At 29.1% G+C, this 11249-nt stretch overlaps 1 protein-coding gene across 1 annotated transcript in view; it reads left to right on the forward strand.

The window, feature by feature from the left end:
* Positions 1–1521: 1521 nt before the first annotated feature.
* The window catches only part of LOC106476026 (transcription factor Dp-1-like), a 92887-nt gene continuing 83159 nt past the window's right edge, over positions 1522–11249 (forward strand). The window contains exons 1-2 of the mRNA XM_022381167.1: positions 1522–1653; positions 9365–9498. Coding sequence (XP_022236875.1) covers positions 9367–9498 — 132 coding nt within the window. The 5' untranslated portion in view covers positions 1522–1653; positions 9365–9366. The remainder of the gene's footprint in view (positions 1654–9364; positions 9499–11249) is intronic.

The following is an 11249-nucleotide window of genomic DNA, read 5'->3' on the forward strand; positions in this document are numbered from 1 at the left end:
GCTGCATTGATATTGTTGCGTCAGCGAGATTACGTGACTATTCTCACGCCCTCTGCTTTCTAGAACTATCCTGTACCTTGGCGAATGCTCTAGCATTTACTAGATATAGGGTAGTCTGGTATATAAAAGAGGGTGACAACGTGACAGGATAATGTGTGTGTAGGTAATGAGTAATTGAACTGCAGTCAGAGAGAGACGTATTGTTGAAGTTAACGTCGTTATTATAGTTTGTTATAGCGCGACTGTTGAAAATAAGTGTATCATAAAGTTGTATTCAGAAAGAATAAACCAGTTTTATTAAGTAAGGACTTGTGTCGCTAAGGTTTCGTCGGAACTAAGTTACGGAAAGTTAATTAACAAACGGAGACGTAACAATATATTTAGAAATATAAGGAAGAGTCACCTCATTAAAACTTCACATATGTGAGAAACAGTAGCAGCGCTTATCTTACCCAAATAATCTAGTTAAAAGAAAATGTTGTAATTACTACAATCGAGGTTACATATCTTAATATATACTTTTTATAATATCCACAGTAAAAAGCAGCTATTAAATTGAAATTTTGAAAGATGTGGAACTCCCTTTTGTGATGTACATAATAGTAGCAGTGTGGTACAACAGAAAGCATATACACTCCCTGAGATCATATTAAATGAGGCTGTCTAGTACATTTTAAACAAAAGCTAAGGAACGTTAGTAGTTTGAATTCTCATGTGGTAGAAGGCCGTTCTACCCCAATTTAACTCCGATAACAAGTAAATTATTATTAGTTGAAAATGCAGACAGTGTTGATTTTATGGGTTTCTAAAAGGTCGCGCTAAAATTCAAACTATTTTAATTTTGGAAATATGAATATCAATAAAATCATGTAATTTTCTAAAGATTACTCGATTCATCTATATAAATCATTTTATTATTATTATCTTTTAACAACTTACTTACAGTATCAATCTATACTTATAACACTGTATATTTCTCATTGGAAAATAATTTTGGTAAATTCTTCGCATATGAAATAGTTTAATTTCTACAAATAACTTGGAAATAGATCACACAAAAATAAATTATAATTTTCGTAATAAATAAAGGTATTTTAAATAGACAAGTTTCGTTATATCAATATTGCGATCAGAACAACACAATTTAACTCCAAATTACTCCACAGTATTTTGTTTTTGAATAGTTCAGTGATATAGTTTTTAACGAATTTTAATTTATTCTCTTGCATTTGTTTCTGTCAACAATTGAACAAACACTTTTTCACTCTCTTTGGAACCTTCGTTTAGCTTTGCTGAGAATGTTGTTTTTGGGAGTACTTATGTTGTCTTCGTTTTGTTTTCTTTTTTATTTCTAGTTGTATTTTGAACACTTAGTGGATGTGGTGACTTTTAGAGAACCTATAACTCTAGTGTTCTTTAATTTACTTCTGAAAACAATCATATTAATTTATGTACTTAATTATTGTTCTGTTTACTTTTATCATACCTATAAAAACGAGTTTGCCTTTCCTGATATAATTTGTCATGTGCTCATGCGCGTTAAATACCTCAGAAAAAAACTTTACTTCGATAAGAACGCCATAAGTCCTAGGCTGGAAGACAAAAGGGAGGTGTTTGTAATCTATTAAGTGAGTCTGCTAATAGGATTAAAAGGTAATTTTTGTTACGTAGGAGATAGAAATCATCTCATCAGTTTCATATTTTAATTGATGTGTTTTTATTATCATTGTTTTTGATCTTACATTTCCACTTGGACTGTTCATGAGAGCAAACAGAGCATGCGCCAAAGTAATGGTTTTTGTCCATGTGATCTTTTATTACCCAATTAAGAAAGAGAACCTGCAACCACCGCCAAGCTCGAATGGGGCAAGCTGTTTGAGGCATGGTGGAACGATCATGTTTTAACTATTTTTAGGCTTCGTTGGGTTGATATGCTTGCCAAATCAGTAGAGTAGTAGAGCATATTTGTGAACATTCCTACTGAAAAATGGTAGGCAGCAATTAAATTAGATAATAACTTGAGTAAGAAACGTCATTCGTTACGTTTTTGGAGCCTATAAATTATAACTTATAACCTAGTATAACTATAAGTTGAGTATATAAGTATATCATCACGATTCACATGGTTTATCGCTGTATCAGTATCACAGCATCAGTGTATGACTATCAGTATCATCAGTCTATAAATTACAAGTATAAAACCAAAACTCGTTCTGTCATAGTCATAGACTGGAACTTTGAACATAATAGTCATACAGTGATTGATAGTATGAATCGTGATACACTTATAAATATATATATATAAATTATAATATGAATACATCAATCACATGTATGGTACTGCAACTACTTCAAGTACTTGTTAAGTACACTGTTCACACAGTTAACTGAATGAATTTAGGTTATCGTTTGTTGTAGTCTGTTTCAGTAGAAGTATTACTAAGTATTAAGTGTTTGATGATCAAGTAGTTAAAATGCCTATTACTATTAGTATTAAAATGTTTCACCTCGGCAATGAAACTAAAACTAAAAGTTGGTTCCTTGACAATTTTTTAAACCCTCAAGTAAAGTTCTAGCAAAATTACAATATAACTTTGTTAGTGCCTTCACTTCATTTAATCTTACTTGAGAAAATATGGTTTACATGACTTTGATGTTTTGTTTTTTCATATAATTATGTGTGCTTCATTCTTGCATACACTTTTTGCTTATCATGTTTATATAAATTAAAGTTAAACCAGGATGTACTTTGTAAGTTTTGTTTACACCAGCATTCATTGTGACCATTAAATGGTGAGTTGCAGATTTCTTTGTTGACACTTTATATTGTAGAATAATGGTTTTGTAAGCAGCTTGTTTGAGTCCATTTAAAGTATTGTTATATTACTTTACAAGACATGTAAAACTGGTACATTGAAAAAATTGTAAGCTTTCAAGCAAATTTCTAGGTAAGTTTAACCTGCTGGAAAAAGTAAGGATTTCAAAGTGTTAAGTGAGATACATTGGATAATTTTTTTATTTAATCAGTCCTGAGTTGCTAATTTACAAAAAGAGAATTGTATGTTAGATATGAACTGAAACATGAATGCTGAATTCTCTGTTTTTAGTGAGTAAAATTATGGAAAAAATGTTGCATATATGAGTGAGCAGTTTTTTGTCATTTTTTTTAGTCTATGTTATGCAAATATAGTCATTTACAATACTTATTTATATGTAGTAGTTTATAATGAGACATTTTATTCATTTAAGGATGTTTTTTAGAGATATTAATATAACTCATACAAAAGTATCATATTTAACTATAGAAAATGTATATTAAATCAGTTTTTAAACATTGAGCATTCAGTAGGCAAGAGTTTGAGGAAATGTTAAAATTGTTTTTGTTACACTTGTCAGTAAAGTGCATGAATGTAACCCATGAGAAGAATGAATTAATTCTGAAACTCATAATTAATAGAAAAAATCTAACAAGTGACATGCGGGTGAAATGTAAAAATAGAAACAACCACTTTACATCAGTAAAAATGATTCTTACGAGAGTCAGTATTAAATGGTATGTTACCCATTCACTGTGGTGCTAAAATAATGTACTGTAGAATATAAACTTTTAATTGAAAAGCCTATTTTGTGGAGAAGGACTTATTTTTTCAAAATATATTATGCACTAGAAAAATGTTAAAAGCAATTATTTGAGCTATTGGGTTGTATTATTGTTTGTAACACAGTTTGTGAAAGATCTTATTATGGAAAATGTTTTTTTAGTGTTCTAAATGCTGAGGAAAGTATGAGTGAAAAAGAAAATATACAAGAATTTAAGTACTAGAATTTCTGTTGGTATCTTTGATGTTGTGTCCTTGATTTCAGAATAAGCAACATCCGGAATGTTAGAAATGTTTTGAGAAATAAACATTTGGCTATTATGAAACTTGAGACATTTTCATTAAAATAGTTTTTAACAAGTTAGCTGAAAGGGAATATATTAATTTCGGAATTTAGTATTCAAAAGCCTTACATGGATAAATAGGGTAATTACATTACTGAGAAAAGTCCAGAGGGATTATTAAAATTTCTAGGTTAAAAAATGTCAAAGGTAACTAGAAATTTTTTCTACTTAATACAAGCATAAAAATCAATCTTAAAAGATTTTAAAGGAAAAATTGTTATTATAATTATGGAGGAGAGCATGAGTAAAGTGCTAAAAGTTGTATTATGCCATTTTTGCTGTTAAGTGAGAAGAGAATATTTCTAAATTTGCGTGGGAGGAAGGTACGTTTCTATTTAAGTTTATGTTGATGACAATTTTAGTAAAAAGGTAAACAACATCAGCTTGAGAATAAAGTGACTATCTTCCTGATAGGATGTATCTTAAAAGTTCAAATAATTTTAGCAAAGATTAATCAAGAGAACCTACAGACAACAAGGAACCATTTAGTCCATCAAAGCTGTCCCTTCACACTCATCATCCTTCGAGGAAAAGTAAAATCTTAAACCCACTCTTTATTTCTCGGGAAATAATTTATTGTCCATTGCAAGGTCCTGTAGCATTCACTACTGCCAATGGAAACTCGTTTTGTAAGCCAGTCACTGTTAGAAAAACCTTCAATGGGGCCTAGCTTGTCTTTTCCAAATTTTAAACTTGTAAACTTATCCTATTGCTTTCAAAATATAGCAAAAAGTAACCAGAAGTTTTCATCCTATCAATTCACTGTATAATCTTTTAAAATTTCAATAAAATTACCTCCTACCCTTCTTTTTTCAAGAGAAAATAAGTTTAGAGATCTTAACTTATTCCTATGTGATAACCCTTCCATCCCCAGAATCATCCTAGTAGCTTTCCTCTGGATCCTTTCCAATAAGTCAACATTTTAAAATGAGAATCAAAACTGTGTGCAGTAAACAGCATCATTATGTAATATATGTTCTTCCCAAATGTTATTGTAATCTTATAGCAGATTAGTGAAGTTTTGTTTTGAGTACTGTTGCAGTTCAGGTACCTTTGCTACTGGAAGAATATCAATATGTTCGAAAGAGTGCTTAAATGGGCATGTAGATGAAATTACGCTTTGAAATAATCTGAACTGTGCAAAGAAGAATAAAGTTTGACTTGGGGGAAGAGTAGAACTTTCCTTGGGTATTCAAAATTGTTAATGGTGTGAGCATTTATGGTATTAAGAGGTTGGAAATGTGATTTTTCATATTAAGGTACATGTGTATAAATGTTAGAAGCCTAGTTGAAGAAATGTGTGTGTGTGTGTGTGTCTGTGATAAGAGTTATAAAATTTTAGAATGTTTTACTTGATATGCTATTCTTGTTATATCTAAACTTAGTTGAGTAGATGTATGGATGCACAGACTGATTTGGCTTTGATTTAGTTGTTTATTTTGATCTATGACGGGTGATCTTAGTGGGCTGACTGCCCCTCTGCCACCTCATTTCTTGTATTTTTATCACCACTGTTGAATCATTTTATTCTTTTACAAGTTAAAAGATTAGTAAGTATAACTGAAATACTATAATTTAACTTTTTATATTTGTAAGCTATATTAATTACCAATGACTAGTTTTAAACCAGTAACATTCAGTATTCAGACATGGTATCTGGGATACTGATAGAAATTTGGAGTTTTAAAGAGGTAAACTTTTTTATCCCTTTTAATAAGATGTGTTGCACTTCATTTGAATTACGGTTTTCATGTTTGGTTTCTTATTACTGCAAGAATACCTAGCTTTTAAAAAATGTACAGAAAAGGGCTACAAAGTAGATGTATGTAGTTTATAAAGAAAATAAGTAGAGTTGAGACTTGGAATACTACTTGCTTAGATGGTTGATATTTTTATGGGCTGGTATAGGTTATTGTGGAAAGTTTTTAATTTCTATATTAATGGGTTTGATAATGGTGGTGTGAATTTTAGAGACAATTGTTGAATTGCTTAGATTGGCTAGCATGAGTTCTACTTTAAAATATGAAGTTAATAAATGCTAATTTAAATTGGTATTTTTATGTCACCTTATTTGGTTGTTTTTGAAGATTTTTTTTTATATAGTACTTACATGAAAAACAAAAATAATTGCTTCAGTGTTCACTGTGCTCTAATAGCAAGATTAATTGATTTGTTTGATAATTTATGCTAATACATGCAGCTGTATATTGCCTCCATGTTTCTGTAAATCAGTGAAACCCATGTTTTTAATGCTAATAAATTTTAATGGTTCCGGTCTAAATTGGGTCTTGGTTTGGTGATCAGTACTTTCACTACAGAAATAAGTATTTTTTAAAGTCGTGTTGAAAGTACAAGTATATTGTCATGTGCTAATTTATAACCATAGAGATGTAAATGTAATGGAAGTGGGTAACAGATGTAAAACGTTCAATGTATTAGTCAAAGAAGCACAAGACATATTCATCTTAAAGTCTTCTTTAATTATCCTTGCTCAGCTGTTGTGTAGGGGTATTCTTTTCACCATGCTGTGTGTTCAAGATAACTAAGTTTTCGTATTATTTTTATCATATTTGCTAAAAAGATTGAGTGTTCCCAAAAGGCCAGATGCTTAACGTTGGTAAACGTACATTGATGGTCAACCACGTTGTTACACTAAATAGAAGCAAATGGGGGTTTTAAAAAACTTTCAAATCTCAAGAACAAGCTGAGAAGGAAAGAGGATTTTAACATTTAGGCCTGTATTTGTGAGAATGAGGAATTGTTTGGTGTATATTTTACTTAGACATTGAAACACTAAAAACACACTGGAGGGTAGGAGTTATCCTCTCTGTGTTCTTGCTGTTCTAGTTTGTCATAAAACCTCTGTTGTAGGAATCAAACAACATTTATTTAGATTTTATCATGATTTTATCTTTATTTTCAATTTGGGGGGAAATTCCTTACACCAGAGGTTACCTGAGCTTAGCTTTTGAAAACGATAATATTCTTATAACTGAATGCAAAGCTTCACCTCACAGTTTTATCTATTTTTACAGCTGAGAATTTTAGTTGAAGTGCATGTATGAAGAATAAATTTTATCACAGTAGTACGCTTGATCTTGCTTATCAAGAATATTATTTTTTTGAAATATCAAATATCTGATTTGTGCTTAATGTTGATCTGTTTATCTTAACAGATCAAGATAAGGTATTTTTGTATCATAAATGTTAACTTGAGCTCTGCAATTTACATTTTCATGCAAGGTAGATTCAGATCAAAGGTCCGGTTTAATACATTGCTGTTTTACAAGCTTACAACATTTAAAACTATTTGTGTTGTTAAAGCCTGAAGTGGTTGAGCTCATATAAAGTGTAGATAAAAACATTAGTAAATTATGTTGCTATGTGATGTAAACAATAGGATATTTATTTGTGGTCCAAAGTCTTAGTCTCTCATAATTTGGATTTTAGGTGTAGAAAGGTTTATTTTCAAGATATTTAAACATTAGTTTTTCTCAATGGTTTAAGGTGGTGCTTTCACATCTATACCCAGTGACATTGGGAAAATGTTACAAGTAGTTGAGTTTGATACTCTGTTAACTAATTCATTTTTGACATTTGTCAAATGTGAAATTTATTCATAAAATATGTTAAATCAGTCTTTAAAGTAATTATTTGTATACCCTTCTATGAAATGTATTTTATTAAATAATTCCATTTACATACATGTCTGTGAGATTAACTTATTTTTTGAATGCAACTTTGTTGAATTGATATCAGTCTTGATTAACAAAGAAAATGCTTAATGATCTTTTAAAGGGAAGATTATTTTTATCTCCTTAAATTGTGATGAATTGATATACAAGTTTTATTTTTTAATAAAAGGCAGCTATTTCATTAATTCTGTTGTAATGTATAAAATATTATTACTTCAAGAAAAGGAAATTAAATTATCATTTCTTATCTGCCAGTTCAATGTAACTATTAAATACTAACATTGCACAAGCTTGTTTTGGTACACATTATATTCTTCTGACCATCTTTAGTGATACTTAATGATTTTTGTTAAAAATTATCCTTTTATTATGAAAAGGGTTAGTTTTAATCATTTGTATTAGTTTTCAATTCACACACACACACACATCTTGTTGTCTATGAAGTATAATTTGGTCTATTTTATTTTCACCTCAATTACCTAACAATTTTTTTATCTTAATCAAATAAAATGTTAAATGAAAAAGTGTATATTGGTGCTTTTACCTCTTTCCAGTTGAAAAGGTAACTTAGAAGCTAGTTAGAGAATAGAAAATATGGCTTGTATCAAATGTACTATAGCATGTGATAATGTATCAAAGTTTGCTAGTCAGTGTAGTTTTGTACTATGGTTTTATGCATATACTTTGAAGTTCATTGTTATATGTATTTTTAGGTAAATGTAATTTCTTAGTGTTTTATAAAATACTTTACTAGAATTTTAAGCTTATTTTTAGCATTACATTTACTGTGTATATATTATGGTGTAAGTAGCCTTCCCATTAAATGCATTTCTGAAGTTTGGTTATAGTGATTGGTGATAAGTTTGTTGCATCTTAGCAAATAAAATTTTGAGACCTAACAATGTTTTTCTAAACGTAGAAAAGACTGTGACATAGTAAGGGTTTATCATTGCCAAAAATTATAATTTATTTTAGAGTATAGTGTAACTGATATTTAGTGAATATCTTTACATAGTAATCTATGATGATTAAGATATGTAGTTAGTATTTATATTAATTCTTCCACAATATAATGCATAGGTTATAAAAAAATATAGCTTCAGTTGTACATGAAAGGTTTTAAAAATGTCTTGATGTACCTGCCATAAACAATATTAAATGAATAATGAAACAAACACTAACACATCTGATCTTTGAAGTGGACAGAAATGTATAAGACAATGTATAGTGAATACTTAAATGATGTATCCAATTTTTTAAAATTATATATAATTTGCTAATCCTAAAAACACCTGACAAGGAGAAAATAAATCCCAAAATATCTTCATTTTTTTTTGTATAAATGTTGTTGGAAACAGCTGACACAAAAGAACTGTTAAATTGAATGAAGGAAAAGTTCAATTTCAAATGGAATTTCACTTTAATGATTTTTATATTGCAACAGAACTTAAATCAAAGTGACAGAATGCTAACTGGCCCTTTGTAGAATCTCTTCACCCATCAAAGCATTAAAACAAACTTAATCTTTATACATATTTATATCAGTGTTTTTGGTTTATAATTTTTAAATGTTTCTTGAGTAGTTATGTAAGTGTAAAAAATACCTTTATTTTTTGCTTTAATGCTTTAGTTGGATGAAGGAATGGCTTTAATGAATCAAATGGGTTTCTGTCATCGTAATCTTTCTTACATTCTTCAATACACTTTTCTTTCTCTGCTTAAACAGCAATGAATCTTCAACGACCTACAACAATCACACTCCAGCGAGCTAACTCTGTGGCAGGTACTTCACAAGTCCAGAACAATGGAGTCTCAGTGCCATTCTTCAAAGAGCATGTAACAGAAACACTAGCAAAACAGGTAAATATACAAGTTTTTTTTTTTTTTTTTAGTTAAATGAATGATGCATATACCAAGTTTTACTAGTAAAATACAGAATTTCATATTCCAAATCACATTACTAATTATGACAAATTAGCAAAACAATAAAACATACTTGTGGAGAAGTAAAATGACACAACAAGCTTCTTTTATTGACAGTAGATATTTCATTGTTTGTTTATACATTGCCATTTGAAAAATAGAGTATAATGATGTAAATTTCATAAGTGTAATGGTGGACATAAGCTGAAGATCAACAATGATGAAGTGTACACCTGATTCCATTTTCTCAATCTTTTGATTAGATTAGCAAAGGATGCTGCAAAAGGTCATGAGTTTGGTCTAAAATTGTGCACAGAATGTGTTAGTTTTATTTATTATTGAACTAGAAATGAATAATGCTTCACTAATATTTCTCTGTTTGTACAGTCACAAAATAAATATATTTTAACTTTAACTGCTAATGTATCACATACCATGCCATTCTTTAAATGAATTCTTAGACTAGATAATTTCCAATTTTAATTTTCCCATCAAAAATAGTGGCACTGGTTCTACTACTTCACTATATTTATTGTATGTACATAAATGATAAGCTTAGGTGAGGTTTAAAATGTTTAGAAAAAAAATAATTTTAATAGCCTTCAGCTGCTGACTTAATACCTTTTACTTATTGTATCATGTACATGCATATGAATAAAACTCATTTTTTAATATCTATTAATCATTTTTATATTTATCTCTTCTTTATCCTGTTCTTATCATGCTATAGTACTTTCCTATGACTGTCATCCTGTTTTGATAACTACAGTTAATGTTTTAAATTATGTAGTTTTTCTCAACTGAAAAAAAAACTATAAAAAAACAAAACATGAGAAAAGATGATAATTAGAATACCTAAATCTTAAAGTTTAGGATATGTTAATTTTGTTTCCAAAAAGAATACAGACTGGTACAATTTTGTGTAAACTTGTATTGAAAAATGCTGTGTAAAATAAAATGGAAATAACAAATTTTTCTAACAGAGTTGATTTAATGTACTGTACACAAAAAACATTAAAACTTCATTACACTTTCTTTCTTAAGGCTTTCATCTTATAATGGGTTTCAACATTCCAGATGTGTTTTTAAATTAAAAGGTAAACTTGGTGCTTTGTCCTGTAGTTGTAAGTATTGATTTATTTGTAGTTTGGTTATTTTATTAGGAATAAAATTATCACAATGTTAAGCCTTTAAAATATAGTGTTATCTGATACACTGAGTGATTTATAACATATAACATCTAGAATCTAATCTGTCTTGTAAAAGTTATGGTGTTTTCTGAATATTTTGGAAAAAACCACAAACCTAAAACATAGCTCTACCAAAGAACTGAATTAAATAAATGATAAATTTGTTGTAAAAATGAGTAGACATCAATAGTGGCTGTATCATCTCTCCTTGGTAGAGCTTAGCTAGGAATACACTTATTCAGTTTGTATATGTAACTACTATTGCCAGACTCTCCAACATCTTCCACTCGTAAAAATTCTATTTTGTGTTCCTGGAAAAAAATACATTTCTCTATAATAAGGAAATAAATATAACATAGACATCTTTCATATGATTTTCTTAAAATCAGTTAAGAGCTAATAAAAAAACTAATTAATTTAATGAATAACAGCTACCCATGTATAATAGGTACTATATTTATATATATATATATATATATATATATATATATATATATA

Source organism: Limulus polyphemus, unplaced genomic scaffold (assembly GCF_000517525.1).
Source record: "Limulus polyphemus unplaced genomic scaffold, Limulus_polyphemus-2.1.2 Scaffold152, whole genome shotgun sequence".
Classification (NCBI taxonomy): domain Eukaryota; kingdom Metazoa; phylum Arthropoda; class Merostomata; order Xiphosura; family Limulidae; genus Limulus; species Limulus polyphemus.